General features: G+C 40.4%; 2 protein-coding genes across 7 annotated transcripts in view; one reads left to right on the forward strand and one right to left on the reverse strand.

Moving 5' to 3' along the window:
- The window catches only part of DENND4A (DENN domain containing 4A), a 49,133-nt gene extending 25,417 nt beyond the window's left edge, over positions 1–23,716 (reverse strand). For 2 of the 6 annotated variants that reach the window (XM_059858701.1, XM_059858695.1), the window contains exons 1-9: positions 23,103–23,297; positions 15,001–15,086; positions 10,049–10,381; positions 9,229–9,478; positions 8,137–8,206; positions 6,392–6,561; positions 5,480–5,718; positions 3,522–3,588; positions 380–438 (exon numbers count right to left, since the gene is read on the reverse strand). In XM_059858701.1, the coding sequence (XP_059714684.1) occupies positions 380–438; positions 3,522–3,588; positions 5,480–5,718; positions 6,392–6,561; positions 8,137–8,206; positions 9,229–9,478; positions 10,049–10,356 (1,163 nt within the window). In that variant the 5' untranslated portion in view covers positions 10,357–10,381; positions 15,001–15,086; positions 23,103–23,297. Of the gene's footprint in view, positions 1–379; positions 439–3,521; positions 3,589–5,479; positions 5,719–6,391; positions 6,562–8,136; positions 8,207–9,228; positions 9,479–10,048; positions 10,382–13,318; positions 13,408–15,000; positions 15,087–23,102; positions 23,299–23,683 lie in introns of those variants that run through there. The other 4 variants (XM_059858698.1, XM_059858696.1, XM_059858697.1 and 1 more) reach the window with 4 other exon arrangements.
- LOC132333088 (uncharacterized) lies at positions 21,863–24,759 on the forward strand. Its single transcript, XM_059857818.1, has 3 exons — positions 21,863–21,876; positions 22,474–23,107; positions 24,462–24,759. The coding sequence occupies exons 1-3, from the start codon at positions 21,863–21,865 to the stop codon at positions 24,540–24,542; spliced, it is 729 nt and encodes a 242-aa protein (XP_059713801.1). The 3' UTR covers positions 24,543–24,759.
- The last annotated feature ends 405 nt before the right edge of the window (positions 24,760–25,164 follow it).

Raw genomic sequence — 25,164 nt, forward strand, 5'->3', positions numbered from 1 at the left:
AGACAACATGTGTTTCTTTAATCAGTCTCCTGCACTGAGACGTGAAAGTCAAGACAGTAACAGAACTCCAACTCCCTTCCAAAACAAAAAAACGGAACTATCTTGGGAGCCCAGGGATGAACTCCTAGAAGGGGATCTAATAATACATATTCTTCCTCAAGAACCACTAAAATGATTTTAAACCCCTCCCAAATACATTAATAATTGTGCATCCTTGTCAGGGTGTAGGTCTAATCACATGAATAAACTTCAGATCTACCAGTTTCCAAAGGCACCAGGCAAGGTGAGTTAATTTACACAACTGCAACTCAAAATAGCAAATCCCTTCTGTAACAAAAATCAGAATACCTCTCACAATTAACGAGATACTGCTACTTGCCTTAGTGGGAGTGGTGATGACACAGGCTGGCTAAGAATCAAGTTATCATGTGGAGATAGCTGGGAAAAGATTTTAAAATAAACATTTCCAAAGTTCAGAATAGAAATAATGTATCAGAAATTACACAACTATAACAAAGAACACCTTAAAATAATCCAAAATAAGCTGAATTTTGTATACCCCAGTTGTGTACTACTCTAAGAAGTGCTGTGCAATGATATGCATCAGGATCTTTTAGTAAAAACTGGGCAAAGCATGATCTTCTTTTCTTGGCCAGAACTGAATACATTGCATATTCATAAAGAAGACTTTAAACTAGCTAATGCTGCAAAAATTTGAATATATTAACTGCTGAAAAATGAAGCCTTCTGTACTTTAAGGGCTGTGAGAACCCATATTTCATACACAGCTTTCAGGAGCTGGGGGGAATTCTTTCTGGATTTAGGGGTAAAGAGAGGGATAAAAATTCATAAAGGGGAGAGATGGCAGCTCCAAATGTAAAGCTATATTTTCTTCAGAAGGCATATGAGAATTAGGCTCCTGGCTAGTAGAAACTGCTCAGCTCTGATAGGATCTTTAAAATGTGCATTAGTTGAAGATGCAAGAAGATCCTACTAAATCACATTTCTTTCTTACAGTGACACAGCATCAAGCAAACCATTCACATATTCAGCATGAATAGGAAGACTCAGGTAAGTACAAGAATAGCAACAGACAATCAGTTTATCAAAGCCCAGCTGATGTTTCCAGCCATGGTAAATCCAGGGTAACAAGATACCAGCTGGCTTAATCCTCCTGCATTTTCTGTTGTTTAAAAGCAGTAATAACTCAGCCACAGCAACTTGTACAACCAAGCCGCAAGTGCAGATCATTTACAGTAACATTTCAGGTTTGAGTGTGTTTCACCTTAGACCCACTGCAGGTGACCAGGTAATAGAAGCCAGGAGACAAGACTGATGACTTAGAAGCTCAAAGTCACCTAATGCTGTGCCTGGAGAGCCACCAAGCACAGGGAATTAAGGAGAGTCTGCAATGCTGTTTCCCTGCACGTCTCGCATCCCCCTTTCCTGACAAATGTGGATGGCCACACCACAGGCTGGATTTGTCAAGTAAGTCACCTTGGGAGTACCAGCACCATTAGCTTGTGCAGTGGAAGAATTCAGAGGACTCATTTTTCCAGCCTGAGGCAAACCTTCATAAACCACCCTCTGAAAGGAAGCATCAGCCTGACGTTCTGACTTCTGTGCTTCAGCAAAAGCACACAAACACAATTAAGCATCTATTCAAGGGGCACATCTCCCTCAAGCAGAAGGGGCACTTATTACCCCCCCTCCCCCAGAGGGAGAAACATTACTCCACATGCTCTTGAAGTCTGCAGGTTGTGATACATTAGCACAGCAACCTCTGTGCAGTGAGGGGATGCAGCACACAGAGTCCAGATCTCAGGTCAGAAGGAAAGATCTTAGGTCAGAAGGAACCCATCAAGACTGGCAGCTGGAAGCTGGCAAATAGGAACATTCCAGAGTGTTTTACTAATGGCTATCGTTTCTTTGAGACTTAGATGTTTAATTGCTTTGCAAAAGACAACCACATTTTCCATTAACAGGCTTCAGAGAGAAATGGAATCCTGAAAGCTTGCCATTTTCAATGCAGGCACTTCCCACAGTAATTTTGAGGAAACATCTGAGGTACAATCACCTGTGATTTTATTTGGTGCAGTTTCTAACACAACTTAAGTCCCTGGAAGCAGCTGGAAGGAAGAATTTATTCACAGATCTCAATGACCACTGCCTACTGTAAAAGCAGTTTTTTCTCCATCTGTACTATCAGCTCCTAAAGCTGTACTAATTTAATGCACATAACATTTTGAAAATAAGGTATAACAGATGTAATTTTCACATCACTTATATCCAGATCTTCAGACTTCATTCCAGGATATAAACCCATATATACTTTGACAAAATTCCCTGAAATTTCAGACAAAAAAAAAAAAAAAGAAAAGCTTTTCTCTAAACTCAATTATAATCTCTAAATAGGTGTTTGCTGTTTCTTAGCACAAACATTTTATTGAATATGAATTAAAAAAACCCCAAATCTACAAGAAGTAAAAATGCTGTGTTTTGAATTGAACTTGAAAATCATAAGAAAAGGGCCAGAAGTGCCTGATACAGTTTCAGTGTAACTGTTCTCTAATCCCTTTCCAGTAAGAGTAATAAATATCACCCCTTTAGAATACACTAAAGAGGATCTTCAATATGCAGTACATGCTATAAAGACATAACCCAGGATTGTATTTGCTCTGAAAGACTTCACTACCATATGGGCTACACAATTAAGGCTCAGAACTGCACAGGGCTCTCCATATTTTATGTTATAGAAGTAATAACAGAGAATAGCATCATTTTGTAACTATTTAATCAAAACCCCAATTGGTAGAATACTATGACTGCAACAGAGCTCTCTCTTCTCTGCAATAAAAATTTTAACACCTCTCTATCTATTTCACCTCTTTAGGAGGAAATACAGAGATTTAATAACACCTCAGAAGTCCTCCAGACCAGGATTTTTTCTCTCCTACCAACAGCGACAGGGCTGAAGTTTCAAAGAGCAGGTAGCAGTTCCTGTAATTCACTCCCACAGAGCCCTGCAGGGAGGACAGAGCAAGGGCCAGGTTTGATAAAGGGGCTGCTCCTGGGTGGGGCTCTTGCAGTTCTCACTGAGAGCACACAAAGCCCTTTGGGAAGAGGGACAATCATGGATGTACATTTCACATCTGGTTTTAATTTTATTTATTTATTTTACACTCAGCCTTCATACAGTAGCAAGAGGGAAACAGTTCTAAAGCTATTACAAAAGTCAGACCAGATGCTGACTTGGAGTAGTTTTTCATTAATTTCCATATACTCTGAAAAAAATTAAATTAAAAAATTTAAAATTAAAGCTCTAAGCTCACTAAACAGCTTCTTATAATAACTCACTGAAGTCATTAACTGAAGTGGAAACAGAATTCTCACATTATGTGTATGAATTTAGGAAAAATAAATCCTGAACAAAAATAATTTGGGCACAAAATTACATTTTCCATTTATTAACCTGCTTTATCTTCACCTTAGACACAGTTATTAAAGCAAATTACACTTACCTGAACTAGAATTCTTGGCCTCTGAGGGGATGGAAAAGGTACTTTATGCATGAAATGGGAAATGTGTCTACAGGAAAAGAAAAATACTGATTTAGTAGAAATTAGGTTTAAACTGCTTCACCTCAAGACAAATTTTTGAGAGTTAGAAAAATAATTATATAAAAATGGCACATACTCAAAAAACAGAGCAAAAAATCCCAGCACCTAAACCCTATTGGTATATTCTGACCTTGAAAACCTATTTTTCTACTGGTCACAAGAAAATGGGAGGGCAGATTCTCTTTCAGACTATAAACTCTGTCTGTGAGACTGACAAACTACAAGGAGTTTTCTTTCATTTGTAAAGTAGAAATATTGATATTTGAACATCACAGTCCCACCTGAAAATCCTGCTTCTGACAGAGTTTGAAATAGCACTAAACCTCAGAGACTAGAACTGGTTACTTGCAAAAAATATTCATGGCTGAATATCAAGGAGAATCATTAAGCTCATCCATTTTCTTCATCTCTAAATACTAAATGTTATGTAAAACTGCTGATGAAAAAGCTTTAAAGTTCTTTCACATACTACAAATGCACAAAAATGTTTTTAGAATTTGACAAAGTTCTCAGTTTCATGAACTGATTAAACTTACACAAGTTCTAGAAGTGCAATTCTGCACAACAGACACTTTCACATTAAAAGAAGCTACATGGGGTGAAAACCCATGAGAAACAGGTATTCCATCCTAAATTTCACCTTACAGCACATACTTTACCAGGATTTCTACAAATGTTACTAGTATTATGACACAGGCAACTACATTTGGAAGAAATTCAGTCAAACCCACAAATAAGCATTGATTTGGGTTTTATTTTATTAGCAGTGTATGAAGATGGTGGCCAAAGTATGGAACATGTCACACAACAAGGGACAGCTGCACTTTGCAGCAGCTGGGCTGACTGAAAAAATTCAGGCACAGACAAACCTTCATCATCATTAAAACAGCCAAAGGAAGTAGGCTGGATACTACATTAGCATCCTACATTTAAATTATCCACAGTAAACTGACCAGTTTACAAATCAGAGAAATCAGAAGAAATCCATAAAATCCAAATAGGTTAAGCTCTTCTAATATCTACTTATTTTATTCATTCTCAAAAGCTAAAACATCAAACTCCTAAGCTTAAAACCAAAACAAATATATATATATATATATATACATATACATACACACACACACACATTTTTCATTGGAAGTTTACTCTATCAGCATTTTCAAACAAGTTCAATGATGGGAACTCTAATAATGAAGGGGATAAGCAATCCCAAGAAATACATAATCCACATAGTCAAAGTCTCTTGAAAGCTAGTATTTAAGTTGAAGCAGAAAAAAACTGATGTGTAATAAAATAGAAAAGTAAATAGTGTATTTGAAATCTGCTGCATTAAAAATGACATTATTCTAGAAATGTTACATGGTGCTACATATCAATTGCAAGTATTGACCATTTCTTGGTGTAAGGATTTCCTCTGCACTTTATAACGTGAAATCCTTTATATGAGAAAGAAATGAAGTTTATTTATCACAAATACAAGATATTCAATCTCCTTTATCATCTCTCATTACACTACAAATAGGCATTTGAAAAAAGCAAATCTACTCATTTAATTCTCCTAACTTGATGTGTGCAAGATTAAGAAAGGATTTATAATCTTGCTCTTTGTAATCACTATGGCTAAAGGGTGCAAAGCTAATTAAAACAGCTTTCAGAGACCTTTGCAGGCACTTAAATCACAAATAAAAATCTAGACTTTAAAAATCTAGTGGGTAAGGATAGGTTAATCAAAGGAGAAAAGTGCAGCCATTTTATTTAATGTTTGAGTACAGTAAAAAGGATATTACAGGAAATTTAGAACAAAATCCCCACTCTCTTATCCACTGAAATTACTGTTATGAATTTTGGAAATGACTTACTTCTCAATGGGGAGGACATGTGGCCCAGAAATGGAGTAACGATAGAGAAAGGTAAGAAACTTCTTGAAAGCATCAAAGAAAGGCCAGTGAGAGAGCAGACAGATGCATTTATTTGTCTGCACTGTTCTGCATGTGTCTTTGCCCTCGACAGCAGCTGCTAATCCCAGCTGAGATTTTTGTTTCTCTGTGAGGTTCTCTTCAGGATACAGTTCATAAAACTGAATAGCAGCACCATATACCTGCAAAGACATCATGGATGTGAAGTCAGTAATTCTGCCTCGATCTTCAAAGCAATCTAAGAAACCCCAAACACAGAAAATCAAGTCTGTACTACTGTTTGAAAAGATACATCAATGCAAAAGATGGTGATCTTTTGAAGCAACCCATTCTGGAATATTCTTAGGGCTGTGAAAATCCAGACTGTCTATTATTTAATTAAAACACTTAATATCATATGAGAGAGTAATTTACAAAACAATTTATTTGAGAGAAATATAATGATTATAAAGAGTACAACTGCAGTCAACTGTTCCTCCGATTGCCTTTAAAGCTATTTTAGGAATCCTTTATACACAACTCAAAGCCATATTCCCTGACATCCAATTTACTTTTTAGAACAAGTATGTACATGCAAGGTCGTTTTCATGCTTGCAATAAAAACAGCACTACTTGCATGTATATGCAGTCCAATTTCATAGCTCTCCAGTTTCACAGGCTAACAGGAAAGCAGAGGAGCTCAGGTTTATGATCAACTGAACTACTGCAAGTCACTCTTCAAAGCAGTCTTGGAATCAAGCCCAACAGAATAGATTCAAGCTCATCTATGAAAACATTCATTATCATCCTGAACAGATAAACAACTGAGTTTTTCCAATTTAATTAATAACTTTTAATTTCAAGGTTTCAAAATACCTTTTCTGCAGACGCTCCAGTTAGTACAAATGTAGAAAAAACGGGGAGAGGGTATTTACTGTTAGATGGCCAACATTCAATCGTTGCACCCATGGGGAGACAAAAAAGAGGCACAGATTCTGGTAATGGGAATGATTCATAATCTTCTTCAGGATATCTGCATATTAAACCTATAAATAGAATGAGCAAAGAGGCAGTTATAGGAAAGCCAGCAGAAACAGATTTGGAATAGCTCATTCCATAAAATAATTGCCAGAAAATTCATATATGAGCACACAGTAACTTCAGAAGATGACTGAAGGTGTAAATAATTAGGCACAGGGAATAGCTGGAGGAGACAGATGCTCCCATAACCTAAGAAAAAAAAAAAAAATCACCTGACTAAAGCATTACACTGAAATCCTACTTTCCATTCTAGAAACTATTCATAACTGATTTATCTTTTCCTGTTTTCAGGCTGCATACATCTCACCTGTTATTATATAATAGTTCACATTCATCATGAGTATGAGCAAAAATTTAAAATCTAGTTTAAAAAAGGGTAATGTGAATACTTGAGAAATAAGACTGATGTTTTCAACTATAACACCAATTAATTCTGGCCAACAAACACTCCCTGACAAATATATGTTTGCTCTTAGATAGTTTTTTAATACCAAAAGAACCAAGTCAATTAAGCTGATCCACCTCAGCTGAGGACTCAGCTCTTGTGCTGCCAGGTCAATGTGTTTAGCATTATTTAAACACAGCTGTGAAACATGAAGATCTGAAGCAGAGGCTTTTAGCACACAGGTCCTCAGTTACAAGGGAGGCTGTAGCAATCCATCGTGTCTGACTGCCAGCCCAGGGGACTCCACACTGAGAATGGATACTGCATGAAAGGATTTAGGATTTCTCTCTGTTAGACAGCACAATCACTACACAATCACATTTTTTCTAACAGAAATGGAATATTAATAAGCAATAAAAACTTGTAACCATAAGGGCAGTGGCTCCCTTCATGCCAAGAATCAAAATCTTGTGCAAGCTATCACCAGATGTGAGGCCTTTTAAAATTTTTATTTGTTCACAAATGTACTGTCCACCCTTTAGTATGTCCTGAGTTCCTGTTTACAGAGAGCAGCCTCTAGAAGGGATGTAAGTGGATTAGAGCTTAAGTGTGAATCATGCTCATGACTTGTGTGCCAAACAAAATCAGGGTTTAAAAAAACCCAACAACAAATGCAAAGCCAACACGTTTCATCAGTCATAGCAAATCTAAATCTGTCTTATAAATAAAACAATAAAATAAAGATGATACACGATCCAAAAATACTTAAAGAGCTCAGTGATGATGCTCGAGGCAGTGTGGAAGCCTGCAGGATTCTTCAAAATGTTTCTTAAAGAAAGTGATCATGAAAATGCATCAAATAATTTCTGTGGTATTTTCTTTTGCATATACACACATGTCCTTAAGACACAGTTACCAGTAACACAAACAGAGATGGGAGACACCCAGGTTTGTAGAAATCCATCAAAACACAGCTGAGCTTCCCAACTGAACACAAATTTTAAAACAGCATGGTCATGACACCCAGTTCTAAGGCCTCTTTTCTGACATGATTTTAGAAGAATTCTTTAGGGAAAGATTGCTTTTTGAATAATGGCTAGATAGTGTCAATTCTTTAGTACGAAATGTATTACATTACAAATGAGCCTGGACATTCTGAACTGAAGATAAAAAAGGCTACACAGTAGTTACATACCAGCTTTATATGATATGGTGTTGGTTTTTGCCACAGACTTTTTATAACATAAATAGACAGCCGAGCCCCACTGTAAAATAAAAGAAGTTATTGGATTAAGTGATGGAGTATAACAAATGGACATAACAGAATATAATTTATAATAATGCTGAAAATTATAAGTACTTAAATTCTCAATTTCTAGACATAAAAATAAAGAATAAGGAAAGCCATGGAAGAGGAAAGAGCAGCACTCATAGGGAGAACACAGAGCTTTTATAGAAGGGAGAAAGGTGTAACAACTTCCCTAAGACAGCACTCCCATAACCCAGTCAATATGGGAACTATCAGAACTGAAAAATCCATTGGGTAATGCCTACAGGCATTTATCTAAAAGCAAGCACAAATCAATTCCCATGATCTTGATCTTTTTTACATGATCCCACTTGCAGAGCAGCCAGCATCCTTCTCAGCACACCAACTTCTGAGGACCCTGCAAGAGCCAGCACATGGGGCTGCAGATTTATCCAGGAAACACCTAAATATTCAGTTCTGCAAATCAAAGTTGTATGAAACCTCTATATTTTAGCAGGACAGGCTTTGGAACCATATTAAACATTTAAATGTGCTTACAGTCAACAGCTTCCAACATCACTCACGCACAACTTTCTTTAAATAAGAAGTTTGTGAAACTACTGAGGAGAAAAACATTTATAAAATAGCATTGTAGGTAAAGGGAGGAGCTGGAAAACAAAACAGAAGCTGGTTGCTAGATATGGAATTCCCACCACAACAGTAAACGCAGTGTCAGAAACAGCCACATCTGTAAAACCTCCAGTTACACACACATACACAACAGGTTCTAAAGAACCAATCCAAAGATGCTGGAGCCAGCATTAAAAAAACCCAAACACTTGCTCTAAGGCTTTCAGAAAGACTTTGTTCCAAGTAGGAACAAAGGAATGCAATCCTCCAACTCTTCCAATATTTGATTTATCTTTGGAGACCTCTTATGAAGATTTTTCACCAGGTCCTCCAAGAGCTGCCACAAGTACTCCACAAAGGTCACATCACTGTATATCAAGTGTTCAAAGCCCAGCTTTTGAATCCTACCATGCTGTTGTTCAGATTCTTGTCCACCTTGCAGAAGGTGTGTGGAGGAGTCTCTCCTTTGCTGGGGATGATGATGCAGATGTCTGTGACAGCCAGGGTGTTCTGGGTCATGTTCTCGGAGGCCCTGCGGTAGGTGATGTACACCCGCTGAGACGAGGCGCTGCCGCTGATGTTGGCAGGCCGCCCATACGGGGTGCTCTGAATGATTTCACAGCCTTGCTTGACTCTTTCTTTCCCATCATATAAAACCCTAGTTAAAAGGGGAAGAAAAAAGTCACATTTTAAAAACACTTTGAGTTTTAATCACAGCTCTTGTCTCATTGCTGAGCAAAACATTTTTACTGACAAGTTCAGGTCACATTATCTCCAACTGTATTCTAACAGAAAAGCTTCATTATAGAACTATACTGATTTTCTTTGTATATAATTGCTTTTAAACATTTTGTTTACGGCAAAATACCATTCTTTTCAGTTCTATTAAAGATTCATTGCCTGATCCTAAGAATGTCATATAACTTATCTCTTTCCAATCTGTGTTAAATAGGTTAAGCACCTTATCCCAATCCAAACATATACATTAAAAATTATAAATGGCTTTGAAAACTCCAAAATGGGAAGGATTAAACTTGTCATTAAAATCCACTCAGCATGCATTTTCCCTTCCATACTGGGTTACAGTATTCTCAAGTCAACAAATATCTTCCTGTTTAGAGTTTTGCCTTGTATTTCAAAAGTATGGCATTTCCGTAAAGCTGCCTTATCTGCTCCTTAGTTAAATAAAACAGTGGAAATCACCCACTGGAACAGGGAAAGCACTCACCCCAAATCAGTCAGCGGAGGCTTATCCCTGCCTCGGCGATAACAAAGGTATATCTGCGGTCCTACAAGGCTGCCGTTATTGAGATCTGCAGACAGGCCCGAGGGAGTGACATCTATGCACTTATAGCCCTGAGGAACCTCCTCCCCCAGGGATTTATTGAGGACTGTCACGTCTGTGATGGGTTCTTTTGGCTTGGCGATTTTATGGCAGGCATCATTGAAGTGGATCTCCTCCTCCAGCGGCTTTGAGATATCCGTTAGTCCTGCGACAACAAAGTAATCAGCAACACGGGCCCCTTTGTCTTCCATCTTCCATCACAAGGTGTTACAGCTTCTAAGAAAGAAATACAGGTCAGAAATGATAACGTTATGGCTATTTTAAAAACCAGAAAATCATAGCTTGCAAATAAAGAAACTGCTTTCTGCTCTCGCATGGAACATTGAGAAATAGGCTAAAAATGTTTTTCCAAGACACCCATGTGTGCTGGAATTTTGCTAGAGTAGCTTCAGGAAGTTTACTGTCATCAAGTTCCAGACTTTTAAAACCAGACAAGCTATTTAAGACTCCCTTTTGTTGAATTAATTTTGTTTGGGTGCAAAATTTTATTGCAAGAGAAACTGTTACCACACAGGAGTTTCAAGAGCTTGCTGACATTCTGAAACTGAACAACCAGAATTCAAAACAGTTTGAATGGTTGACAGAAGACTTCAGTTTTCATGTAACTTTTATTCCCTTTGCTTTATCTCCCTTTATTTCTTGCTCTAGGTAGCAAGTATTAAGACTTATCAAACTTCATGCCATCGTGATTCCTGGAATTGAGCAAGATTTTTGCTCAAACATAATAAATTCAGACATTTCTTACTGGTAATTTGGAAAATTATGTCCCAATTTGATAGTATGCATTTAATCAAATTGTTCCAAGCTGGCCTCAGATTTTCAGCACCAGCCCCTGCTCAAGCAGGAGGAATGTCAGGCTGTGCCTGGTCATCCCTACCAACCTCATCCACCAGCACAAGGGAGGCAATTCCCTCTTCTTGCTCTTATTTTATAGGTTGGTTGTGTTTTGCTGGACTGGCTTGAGAAGCTTCTAACGTTGCAAGGAAATGAGTACAGGTTTTTTATTTTATGCTTATTTACACTGTTCTAGAAAATGCCAAGAAGAACCCCCAAATTATCTTTTATTTTTCTAGATGGCTAATAAGCACTATGGGACACTTTAACAAACATGATTATTGGCAAGCAATCACCAACATATAGGAAAGGAACAGTCTGATAATAACTTCAGCTTGTGTTTGAAGAGAAAAGGCAGTTACAAAACTGAGCTCAGTTTAACCTACATCCAGTTACTTCAAACACATCTGGAATATGTTACTCAGCATATATATGAAAGTAATAACTACAAATTCAAACTCCTCCCTGAGTGATATATTCAAAGACACACAAACTCAACCTCTGCATATGCTGCCTATTATCTCTCTGTCCATCTGGCTCCAGCAAACCCAGGCAGGCTGGGAACAAATGCATGCAGACATGGAGATGTTTAACAAAGTATCCTTAAGCTCTGGCATAAGACCAAACACTGACATATTTCAGCTAATACAACAGAAGTTCTAAGTATTTTGTGACATTACAGTGCTCTGTGAAACTACATTATAGCTATTGTAACACTGAGGTTTTTTCCTTTTCTTACCAGCACCATTTCACAGAACTACACTGATTTCTAGAGTGATTCATGATGCCTTTTAGAATGAAATTGTGTAATTTTTGATTACTAAACACTTTAGTAATCAAAAATTATACAAATGATGGCTGTTAAAACTGCAAGCAGGACCTATAACTCCAGTGTATTAACAGCACTACTCCAGTTTAATCATTACAACTTATTAAACTCCAGTTTAGCATTACAAATAAACAGAATGATGTGTGTGTATATATATATATACACACACACATATATAAAATATTGAAGAATCATACCTTTACACTATTTAAACCTCAACACTATTCCATATAAAGTTTATACCAAAAGTCCTAAATTCAAACATTCCTTTATTCCCAAAAGCACTTTCAAGAAAAACTGGGACAAGCTCTCCTCATTTAGAGATAGTTAAAATTAGAATCCCCTACATACAAACACCTGCTATCACATAAATTTGCTTCCTAAGGTTATAGCACGTAACACACAAGTCAGCAAGACTTTCATAATTTAATGCAGATTTTACAGAAGTGAGGGGAAAAAAAAGGCCTGGCTGATGATGAATTATACCCTCATATTTACCCCATGCCTGCAAGCGTCCAAGGCCAGGTTGGACAGGGCTTGGAGCAGCCTGGGATAGTGGAAGGTGTCCCTGCCTATGGCAGGGGTGGAATGAGAATCTTTAAGGTCCCTTCCAACCCAAACCATTCAGGGATTCTACAATGGTTTATGATTTTTGTCTTTTAATCGAAGGGCTTACAGCTAAAAATGGGATAAAGATAAACTTCAGTGGTATTTTAGTCTAAGGCTGACTTAGACTTTACTAGAGCCACTGTGATACTCAAATTTTCAACATCAGGTTACTGGCAGAGCAGATCTATGCAAACTCTCTGTTAATAGACCCCAGAAAGAAGGAATAAACTGTGAGCTAACTCAGTGACAAAGAATCATTCTGTGAAGAGCATTTCACATAAACTGATGAAGAATTTCTGTAGGAACTCCTACCATGAAGCCATTCCACAGTGATTTTACTCGTATATCTCACTTGGTGATTCGTGGTTGTGCCTTGCTGGTGTGAATCTCAGGACAGCACCTGAGATAACCCCGGGATGGGGACAGGCATCAGCCCAAGGACAGAGATTTCTCCACAGCTGCTGATTCAACAGGAGGATCTCTTTCCTTATCTCCCCTGGTTTTCAGCTGCTGTGTGCCTCTATCAGCTAGAAAGCCCCAGAGTTCCCTTCTCTGCAAGGGTTTCAACACAGCCTGGCCATGGGGTCTTCACTCCAGCCCTTAGATTGCATTGTGTGGGAGGTCAGGGATGCTGCTCATGTTGCATCCAGGGAGAAACAGATTTTTCCCTACTACTTCCATACTGCAATCTTTTTACCCTCACTCATCTCCCTACAACATCTCACCATATTGCAAGCCATCTTTGAGGGCAAAAAAACTCCAAACCAAACAAACATGAAAAACACAGCAGAAGATGTCACACTGCACAAGAGGGTTGCTTGAGACAGCTAGTCCCAAATGAAATTCAACATTAGGAGCACCCCACTGAGAAGCTTCCATACCTTCTCTACATTTCAGTAACCTGGGGACAAAAGGCTGCACACTGAAGGCAATGCCATGGGATCACAACCATAATCTCTTACAAAAGTCCCTGAAAATAAATGCAATATATGGTCTTTGAGCCACCTCATGATAATGATTTTTAATGGATGCCATATAATTAATACAACTGTAAATTAAACACCATAAAGATCAGAAAGAATCAAAATATCCTTGCAAATAAAGTCATATGTAAAAAAATTATTAAACACACACACTCTAGATCATAACTATATAGATGAGAGAGCTTTTTGTAACTTCTAAAAATGTAGGAACAGGAGAAATAATCAGACAATCTCTCAGATCCACAAACTATTAGCTTGATTACTTTGCTGAAAGACAAAGGGTAAACACATTTTCACTGTTTATTCAATGTAATTTTCTAGCATCCTATTTTTTCAAAAACATTCAGGAAATACTAATTGAAGATTTTTGCTGCTTGTCACCACTGTTGTAATTCATTCAGTGTCCAAGCTTTTTGAACAGATCACATTCCTCATTCAAATACTATAAGAGGAAAACACACATCAGCTTTTTCCCATCACATGACCAGAACTGATGTGGATGAGCCATATATTCCATCTGTGCAGCAGGAACAGGCACGATGCCTCACAAAGTACAGTTTACTACACGTGCACTACAACATTTGCAAGGAAAAATACACTGATCTAATCCCCACAACCTGCTCCTCCCCACAGAATTTTGCAGAGATAACTTAGAACTGGCTGCAGACCAGAAGAATTGCTCCAGCCACCCCAGTTTCTTTCCAGAAGCCAACTTCCCCAGGCAACAGTAAGGACCCTCTGACTCCATTAAAAGAGTTTCTGCCAGTCCATCTCTGGCAGACAAATACAACAACTGCCTTGTAATCTTTTAATCTGCCTTGTTGTTGTTCTTATTCCTTCCTGCATTTTTCTTTGAAAGTATTAAATTGTGTATTAGTTTGAGTTCCTTATTAGATCCATTTGCTGTCTAAGCCAGGTGATATTTCACTTTGTAGTCCTGACTCCAAAGATGTTCCATGTGTAAACAAGCAATGAATGTCTCCTAGAGTGCACTGGAAACCAGTGCAGGGCAACTTTTTTAAAACGGTTCAAAGCTGGTGATTTATTTTTTTTAAATATTCATCATACAATAACACTCCAAGAACTTACTTCCTTTGAAGGAGCATGAAGAGCAGATGAAGAGAGACACAAATCAGAGGCTAATTATTAAAAATTGCCATTAAGGTTCTAACAGCCCCCAGCATCTCATCTCATCCATGCATTGCTGCATTAGCCTGTGGAAGTAACCAGCCCAGAGAGATGTGTCAGCTGGGCATGCAAGAGCAAAGTGAAGTTAACTGGATCAGTCAGCCCTGCTCTGGCTACTCAGAACCACTTCTCAGACATAACACCACACAAATCACATGGGACTTCAACAGTCTCAAGACACAGGAGTAACTGCAGTTACACAAAAAACTTCACCCCATCTCTGTACTACCAAAATTGCCTGGCAAAATTGTCAGACAAGCCTTTTTTTCCCATCTATATTTTCTTCACAGCAAGCAAACAATCCCGGGTACAAAGTAGAAGCCCTCTAATTTCACAGTAAATCCCAAGGCAGAACACAAGCCTTTTGCCCACTCTACCAATGTGTTCCCTACCTTTTCATCAGGGCATTGCTTCTACACTTTTCCTCTCTTGCTGTCAGCCAGGCTTTAACATAGACTTCTTGTTAAAGTTTCATTCCCTATAGAAACAGTAAAAATAAGAATCAAACAATGAACACATTTGTTGAAACTTACTTTCTGCACACTTCACTGCACCAGTCACATGAAATGAACACTGTGGGTTGCTGCAGGACTCCTTACCAAGATAAGGTTACATATCACTTCACTAAAAAAGTAAATTAAACCAGACTTTAAAGCTAAGAAACAAAATATCAAGTTTTATGCTGGGTTGATATTTTAAGAATGCAAACAACACTTAATGCTTTAAACCAAAATAAATCAAAGAAGAGATGAGCCAGCCACTTCAAATTACTTCACCTCTTCCATTATTTTCTGACAATCAATACCTTCTGTGCCCATTCCTAGGTGTTAGCCAGCTATCAAAGTGCTCTCTCAGCCCAAAAACCTTTCAAAATCTACTTCAAAACATTTTTCTTTGCAAGATTTGGATATTTAAGCAGATCCTTCTTACTCCACAATCAGCATCCTTCATCTAGTCACCTTTCCCCAATTCCTCTTGCAGTGGGTGATACAGTCTTCTTGCCCTTTACTGCCACAATTCAGATTTCTTTTTCAGATGTGGTGAACACCAGCATGGCCACTCTTAAACACTGGTATCACCACAGAGAGCTTAAACTTGTGTTTTACACTGAGGAACATGCAAGACCAGTGCTACCTTGGAGCATTTTGAAGCAGCAGTTTTGCTGCTTCAAAAACCACAGGACTGAGGATAGCACCTCACTGGAGGCACTGAGACTCCGGGCTCCCAGAACAAGTCATCAGCATCAGCAAGGGCTGTAGTAAAAAGTGAACTTTCTTTAAAGGAAGCTTCTATTCCCCCAAGACTTGTAGAACACTCTCAGAAGAATATGGTGAAAAGACTGCAGCAAACAAAGTGTAACATAAGAGAGGCTGGGAGGCTGGAAACAAACACACCTCAGGAGGGTTGATGCAAACCATCAAAGATTTGCTTCCATTCCTGAAGTGGAAAAATCTGGGGAATTAGATTATCAGAATTGTATTTTTGGGATCACAAAGTTCAAGGTTCTGTTCATAACACCAATCCACAAGGCCATTTCTTTGAGATCTCCCAGGAGCAATCAGCACTGTTAGTTCACTGCTCTGACAGCCCAGAGAGTGAATCCAGCCCCAGTGATCTCAAAGCCACACAGCACCACGGACCTGCACCAGCCACAGCCAGGTACTTACCAGTGTCTGACTTTGAACATTTTCACTCAAGACTACAAAGAGAGAATGCAGGAATAGCACAGTATAATTTTCTCCAACTATACCATCTTTAATATCTAGCTTCCAGGAGTGCTAGAAATTATAAATTTTGGAATCACCTGCAGACCTCAAGCACAGCTGAAAAAAGTCCAAGAAGTAAGCAGCATTAATACATGATAAATTTCCCCATGGACACTTCAAAAAACTTCTTTTCTAGTCAACTCTCTGGAAAACCAGTGAGGAGACTTAAATGAAAGCAAAAAATATAGATTTATGCATCACAAGGAACACAGCCAGAACTGCTGCCAGTGTACTTGCAGGTCTATTTTGTATTACTTGCAGAACTTATTTACAACTAGTTTCTTGTCCTCTACATATCAAGTAAAGGATCTACTTCTTCAAGAAACAAGAATGCAAAGGACTTACATCATTACCCAAATACAAACAGAACTTCTCGTGGAATTTTCATTTTTAGTAGGACAATGTCTGTACTACTTCTTCCCATTTCCTACTACAGTTACACAAAAAACAGCAACAGAGAAAACAGGGCTAAAGTGATAAATGGCATTACTTTTTAGACCCTACTGCACACATCTGCACTCAGTGATGTTAGACAATACAATAATTCTCAGGAAGCCACCAGCCGCCACTAAACTCCCTTTGACACTGCATCAATTTTTATTAGAAAAGAAGAAAATCTACAATAACCCAAGAGAAATCCTAAGATTTTTCTGCCCTGCATCACTGGACTGGAAATGCTACCAAGTGTTTTGCAGGCCCATTCACAATCATCTGTACCAAGTCATGGTTTACATCTCTCATCCAAACAGCTGAGAAGATAATCAAGAGAGCTCAGAAAACTTGGCAACAAAGGATCTCTAAGAGATGCTGGGAAACAGAAAAGTGCTGGATAAAAGCACAGGGACAAAACAAAAGACCATGAATTTGGGAGAAGAAAACAGGAATGGAGCCAAGAACTGAGGGACAAGCAGAATGGCTCAGCAGTGCTGAGGAAGAAAGAAAGATTAGGCCTAAATTCAGAGGCTAATCTAGATTCAGCAGGATGAGTACAGCAAAGGGAGCAGGAACTGGTCATCTACAGCACCAAAGCTCAGAGGAAGAAGCAGAATGAGTGGCAGGGAGAAGGCAGGAAGGAATAGACTTCACCCTGAGGGTGAAATCTGGCATATCCCACATCTCCTACACATTTCTCCCTCACTCACCAAACACTCTGTTTGTTTGTTTTTCAGTGCTGTTTGTAGTCTCAATCAAATCAAAGCATTTACTAGGAGGATCTAACAAGGCTGCTTTGGTGATCATTCCACTTGCACCACAGCAAAATCCTGTGAAATTCAACCCTACCTAGAAAAATTCAGGAAAGGGATGTTCCAGTATCCCACAAGATTCATGACAGAGACAAATCTCAGTAGGGCTAGTTTGAAAACTCCCACTTTTTTTTCTAGATTAGAGTATTTATGGCCAAAAGGCAGAAGCAAAGAATGGAAAGGCTTTCTGAAATACAACTGCGTTTCTAGGGAGGGATGCAGAAAACCAATTGCAGAAAATCAGGAGGAGGAAAGCCAAAATAAGCACTATAAAATGTAAGTATTACTTCATCCAGAGCACAGTTCAGCAGAGCAGCTTGTTGATGTTTTTGTATAACTATTTACTACACACAACTTTTTAAAAGGAGAAGTTCCCCAAACAGAGTGTTCTATTTTTCTTGACACAGTAGATAAAGGCAAATGAAAATAGAAAGTCTTCCAATATTGAGCTTCAAACCCAAAACCTGTCACTGAAAATGTCAAAGTCCATCAACCAAGAGTGACAGAAGTGACCTGCTTTCACCCTGCCACATTTGGACACTCATGCTGACATCAGTTTTGTTTTGAAACCATTCTCTATCCAAATTAAATTTTGAATTCATGATGTGATAGAAGAAAAGACAGGTGGGGATTGTTTCTAACACTTTTTGCAACATCTAAAAACGACTTAGAGACTTAGAACGTTTTATGTAATTTTTTTTTTCCTTTGGCCAGCAAAAATGTTCTGTAACATGAGAAAATGGGACCCAACCACACTGCAAATTATAGGCAGGGATAGCCATGCACAGACTGCATCTGCAGGGCAGCAACTGCTGCCTGCAGATCATCTACACCCCACTGGAAAGGGATAACACTCACTAATACCTCTCTCATCCAGCAAATCTCTACATCCACTTACCAAAATGTTCAGCATCTATTCCACAGAAAAATAAGTGTGCAAGTACCACTACCAGCTCAGCTGCAAATACATCAATCAATTAGCACCTATTGCTGGGACAGTTTCCCAGCCAGCAAAGCAATAAAAAACAGCATTAGGGTGTCCTCCAGAAAATCACCATAAATTAGCTGAAGAGCAATGACATGCCAAGGTAACTACTCCTGACCCTGATCTTGAAGCTAGGAATTTTGAGAATAATTTCTTAGGCCCACAGGTTTCTTCTGAAGCTCAAGTCAAAACCAAAATTCAAGAGTCCAGCCCACAAAACCCTTCTCTCTGTTTGCATAAAGCTTGCACACAAGGTGGAGGCTATCTCTTGGGACTTCATTTACATACATGTACTTATACATCACACTTATTGCTTGTTCACTTTCATTTCAGATGGCCAAACTGAAATAACTTTATCAATTAGTATTAATGATTTTCCTGACCCAGATTTTTAAAAGTTAAGATTTATGGTAAATATTAAACAGGGAGGGTACAACTGGCTAACTTCTAACACGCTCCTTACTCTTCTCATCCCATTTTTAGACCACAGTTCCCCCTTCTTTGACTCCCCTCCCATTATTACTTAGTTCACTCTGTATCAGTAACCATTATCTAATATACCCGTAAGAGACATGTACATTTTTCATATATATATTAGATAATGCAATATATTTTACATCTAATATATTGAAAAGGTAAAAATACACCATTTAAAATAGTCAGGCCAGCCAACACTTTCTGAAGTCTTTCATTTCCACTTCTCAATTTCCTCCTGGCACTGTTTCTGAGCTCTTTAGGGAACTACCAGTGACTAGTTCTGCATCACACACTGCTACTGAAATGAGTGTTATAGATCAAACCTCGGGGCATCACTGCCCTGCATGGTTTAATTTTGACTCTGGAGTCTGTGGGAGCACTTAATAAGCATCAACAGCCTATTTCCAGAGCAGCCACAGACCAAACTTTCAGACCAGGCACAGACTAAACCTGAACCGAAGGACAGCAGAAAACATCCAAGGATTATTATGCCATACAGCAAAGAACCTCATTCACTTCAAATAACTAATTGGTCAGTACCAGTGCTAGAAACAGCTGATTTTTAACAATAGTTGAACAGTAGTGATGCTTTCACAGCTTTCACATATTCATCCCCTACCTGTTGGCTGCCATCAATTAAAATAAGGCATAGCTAGCTTTAGCTTCCACAGGATTTGCTGCTCTTAATATGGCAAAAAACTGTATCAAAATTTGTGTCTGCAGTAGCAGATATTATTCACATACAGAATTGGTGTATAAGTGAAGAGACCAAGGGTGTTTTCTGTGCTCCTGTCACCACCCAGTGAAGCTACAGCAGAAGGACAAGGGACAGGTAATCTGAGCCCACCACACCTGCACCCTTGCATGAGGGCAAGCTCAACCTCAACTTTCTTCAAAGATCCTACATTTTTACAGGTTTGGTTTTGGAGGGGGATTGCAAAGTGGGGAGGGAACAGCCTGATTTGGCTTTTGGGCTTTTTTTGTTTGGATTTGTTATGAGTCAGCTTCACGAAAGTTTGAAGTTTGAATACATCCCAGAGAAACATGATCAAAATACTGTAACTAGCAACATAAGCATACTGGAAATACACCAATCATCACTAATTGCATCATGCTTTGTTAAGGCAGTCATACAGAAATTATTTTGGTGTCTTTTTTTTTTTGTTCTTTCATTATTAGTATTATTCAGTATTACAGTTCTTTCCAGGAAACTTCAGAAAAAATACCCGAGTTCTACAGCAACACGTGTATCAAAACCTTTACCACTGGAACCCTGTCACAGAGCAACATAGCTGGAAATCAACAAACCTAAATTTGAACAACATTACAAAGCTATATTGACTTTTAATTTTTTAATCTAACATAAACTGGGCAACATTTGGCCTCCAAATTTCTGGTCATACTGACACCATATTTAAAGATTCAGGTCAAAGTTGAGGAAAGGACAAAAAACGGAACAAAGGCTTCCTGCAAGTCTTCATTTCAGGAGATAAATTTAAGATCGAGAAAGCTTTTGACTAAGTACCTATTGTACTACTCCCATTCCAGCCTGCCTGTGTTTGGCCAGGAAGCACAAATGTTTCTGCAGCCAGTGTTATAAAAAGCATTTCAACCTACTATGACTTGCAAAACTAACAGCAACTCAGCTGCTAGGGAGCATGATGGAAATAAAAAAGGATGTTGAATATTTAAGTGACGCTGCAAATTTCTTGTTCTTGTATTAAAACCTCAAGGTTACCAAACCCCATTATCATTCAGCTTGGTCTAGGAATTGTCTTCCTCTCTAAAGAGTCACAAGACAGTTTTCTCCAGCTATCACCCACTACAGCAGGAATTAACCTAGAAATTAGTATACCCTCAATGCAAAATCCTGCAGATTAAAAACTGACAGACTGGCTTCTGGCAGTGGTGGTGCCCACAGCTCTTCTTTAAGAGTCACACAGAACAGCTGTATTAGTTACAACCTCACGCCCCTTAGGGACCAGTTGGCTTCACTCTCTACCTTTCTACTTTCCCTTTCAAGCACATATTTGAAACAGAAGCAGGTTATTGACATTGTTTCTAAGGCTTGACCTGCATCAGCTGCGTGCACCTGAGCCCTACAGTGTGTGCCAGACTGTGTCAATATTTGTGCTTTTTCTAACTAATAATTAACTCTGGCTATATTAACTAGATAACTGCTAATATTGCCATTAACACATATAGTAATTCCTTTGAGTACCATACTGGGGTTATGTCAAACAGGAAGAGCTGAAAAACCTTCAACCATACGGCTACAAAAAATATGAATTCTCAGAGGCATGAAAGTCTCAAATACTGGGAAAATATTTTTAAATAAGTCCCTGTGTAAAGAACACAGTCCTGCTGCTTTTTGTCTTACTGCTTGCAGAAGCAGATCTTATATTCTGTGCTGCTTTCTAATAAACTCACTTTTTACAAGAGGCCATTAGGTAAAGGTTGCTCTAAAGGAGCAGAGGCCACTCAAACTTGAGCAAAGTACTCATCCAGCGGGAGCCCAACATCTCCAGAAGTAAAACGTGTACATCACAGAAGCTCTTAAGGCAGTAGAGAAGCTTAATCTTTTTTGTTCTGCCTTTAAGGTTCCATGCAATTTTCGCCTTCCTCAAGCTAGCCACAGAAACTCTAATGCTCTATTTTTGATAATTAAACTATTTCAATGCCAAGTCACCATAGCCCCTAAAAATTAGCTCCCTTTACCAGAGCTCCACTTTAATGCTCACTTTAAATAAACTTACAGACTCCTCAATACTCTAAAAGCTAGATGAAGTTTCTCCAGTACTCTAAATATATGACTTTTTAAAAAAAGATGAGAAAAGCAAGAGACTCTTACAAAGTAAGACTTGCATGCTAGACACACAAACCAGAAATAATCCATTTACTCCCCTCGACCTTTCTTGGCTAGACTAACTCAATTAGTATCCCTAAACGACCAGACACTTGCCAAGATAACATATTTGTGTTTAATCATTCAAAAAGTGAAATATTATGTACTGTAATGCAACACTTTTTACGGAAACCTCCAGTTGAGCAACAGTTCCAGAAAAAATTGTGAAATGAAGTAAAAAGCTGCCCAGAACACCATACTTCCACTCAGTTACTTCGAAAAAATTAAGTTTCAGAACTAGGCAGAAAGTCAAGACCTCATTTTTAGCAAAGTAGAAGCGGCACATTTTTAAACGCAGCCTGTTTGGAATAACTTCGGAATAGCAACCATCACTGGGAAGTTATTGAATACCATCATGTCCTGGCCAGCAACTTGTGCCACACGCCGACCTCATGACAGAACGACGATAAAAATGCCACGGCTGATTTCTACAGCCGCTTCCAGCGCGTTGCATCAACCCAGGTATAGGGTAACCCAGGCTGCCGAAGGGAAAGTCGGGACAGAAACACGCACCGTGGGGCTGAGCACCGCTGGGCAATTCCGGCTGACGCAGCGGTGCTGCGCGGAAAACCCGCACATGGCTTTGGGGACACGCACACACACGCGGATCGGGGGGACGCGCACGTTCGGGGCTTTGGGGACCGCACAGACTCGGGGTTTGGGGAGCGCACAGACACCCGCGGATTCGGGGACAGGCACACACAGGGATTTGGGGAAGTCGCACCCACACGCGGATTCGCGGACACGCACACACCCCGGCCCGCCGGCGTGCAGCCCGTACAACATGGCAGGTCGGCGGCGAGCGCTCGGCCGGCCCCGCGGCCCCGCCGCCCGGGGAGCCCCTCGGGCCCGGCGGGGGCTGGCGGAAGCCTCGAGCCGACGGGCACAAGGAGAAAGGAGAAAGTTTTCCCCCTCCCACCGCGGCCCAGCGGAAAGTTACCGCCGCCCCCGCGCCGCCTCAGCCCCCGGCCCGCCAGCGCCGGCCTCCCCGCCCCCGCTGACAGCCCCGCGCCCCTTCCCCGCCGGCCCCGGAACGCGGCAGCGCCCGACCCGCGGCATCGCCTCAGAGAACCCCCCGGCCCGCGCCCCGCGGCGGTGACAGCCCCGCCGCGCTCACCTCAGGTGGCTGCCGCGCTCCCCAGGGCGAGGAGCGGGTGGTGAAGCGGTTCGGGGGGCAGAGCGCTCGGTGCCCGCGCCCTTATCTCATCCCAGCGGAGCCCGGCTCGCCCCCGCCGCCTCCCGCCGTGTGGGCGGCTCAGGCGGGATCCCCCCTCCCCTCCGCCGCCATCTTGGCTGTCACGGGGCGGGGGAGGCGGGCGGCGACCCGTGATCGCGGCGGGGCGGGCGCGGGACGGCACCCGCCGGGTCCCGCAGCTCCTGAGGGGGAGGCGGCCGAGCTCCGCCGCCCACCGGGTGCCTTCCGAGCGCTCCCCCTCGCACCGCGGGTCCGCCGCTCCCGCCTTCCCCCTCACGGAACGCGGCCCCTCCGCTCCCGCCTTCCCCCTCACGGAACGCGGCGCTGGCGGCTCCGAGCCATGAAGGGGGGAGCGGGGCTCCCTAAGCGAAAGCGCCCAAAACACAGCGCGCAGACCACGGGCTCGACTGTGCCTCCCCCCACCTCGGCCTTTTAATCTAGACAGCATCTTTAATTTAAACCGACATTCATCTCCGGCCCAGATAGGCCGGGATTTGGCTCACCTGCGGCGCCCGTCGCCTGGACCCGGAGGAGGTGCCGGCTGTCTGGAAAACAAGGGATGAGAAAACCGAGGGATTTTCTGCAGGCTTGATGTAACCCGCAGCAGGCTGTTGCATCAAAGACTAGAAAAAGAGCCCGAGACAAAAATAATCTTTTAAGAGCGTGCAGCTAAGATTAGTGCAGCGTGTCAAGATGTTGCTGAGCGCAACAGAACGAGTCCTGCCTGTACTCACACAGAAATAAATACTACTTTTCTGGCACCTTGTCCACTGCAACCCTGAGTTTCCAAATTTTATACCAAAGTGCTGATTAGGGATAGGTTCCAACCAAACCATTTTGAGTTTGAGTTCAGTCTTACCTCAGTTCTGAATGTTTGGCTCAAGGGTTTAGATGTGGCTCGTTTTAAAAGACATAAAATTTTTATGAAGTTCTGAATTTGTAAATACTATGAATTTATCAAAACTGAACTGTAAGTACTCAGATATGTTCAGACCTACTCGCTGGGTTTATCTTGTCCCTTTGAAACTGACCAAATAGGAGAATACAAAAGCCAAAAAGTATAAAATAACATTGGTTTTCCCCACATGCTTTTATTAATTAAATTGTTTATAGCAGAAATGCTGCTCCTTGTACCCCCCATGGAGGAGAAGTTGTGGCTGACACAAGTTGCTGTCTACCTGGGCAGGAGCACCCATGTGCAAGCCTGCACATGCAGGCACAGCTCTGCGCTGCCAGGGTTGATATTTGGGAGCTAAGTCTGTCTTGTGTTTTTCTCAACAGGCAGCAAACCGAGTAAGGAATGTGTCAGGGACTACGAGAACGTTCCCATTCCTTGTGTTTCTACATGAAATGCATTTCTAGCCACACCCATAAGGAACTTGTCTCTCCAGACACTACACAGTAGGGTAAGTGAGAGACCAAGAGCCTAGAATGTCACTATTCACTACAACAAGATGCTCTGTGTTCAGTGGCGTGTCCTTAAATTTTTTGGTGTGCTGGTAGAGACTTTTCTAAATCAATTTTTGATATATTTTAATCCTGGAAATGCTTTTCAAATAAATAGCAATACTGAACTCCATCTTCTGGCTAGTGTTAGTAATTTTTGATATGCAAACAGTTCTCTGCTCTCTGCTCTTGCTCATTTTTCAGGTAGGCATAAATGTTAGGCTTCAGTGTTAACATCCAAGATTAATGGGTCTGTTCCTACTTCTAAGAGTATTGTTACAGCTGCCTGTATACTGAGCAAAATCCCTGCACTGATGGATGAATAGCTCACGTTGCAGGGTTTAAGTTCATAACCATCAAAGTATCCTGGACTATTTCTAATGGAAACTCGTTTTAGAGAAACAGAATTCTTAAATATTCTCTGTCAGTTTACATACTTTTCAGCTCTTATGTAAGCAAAACGTTGTGTAGATGTCTTTGTTTTGCTGTAAATTTGTTTCCCTCCCCCATTCCTGTACTTCTAGGACTATCTGCATTT

Source organism: Haemorhous mexicanus, chromosome 13 (genome assembly GCF_027477595.1).
Source record: "Haemorhous mexicanus isolate bHaeMex1 chromosome 13, bHaeMex1.pri, whole genome shotgun sequence".
Lineage (NCBI taxonomy): Eukaryota > Metazoa > Chordata > Aves > Passeriformes > Fringillidae > Haemorhous > Haemorhous mexicanus.

Excerpts from the sequence above, each read along its gene's own strand:
- LOC132333088 (XM_059857818.1), top strand. Across the intron at positions 23,108-24,461 it reads CCCCGCCGCGCTCACCTCAG|GCAGCAAACCGAGTAAGGAA; the intron begins GTGGCTGCCGCG and ends TTTTCTCAACAG.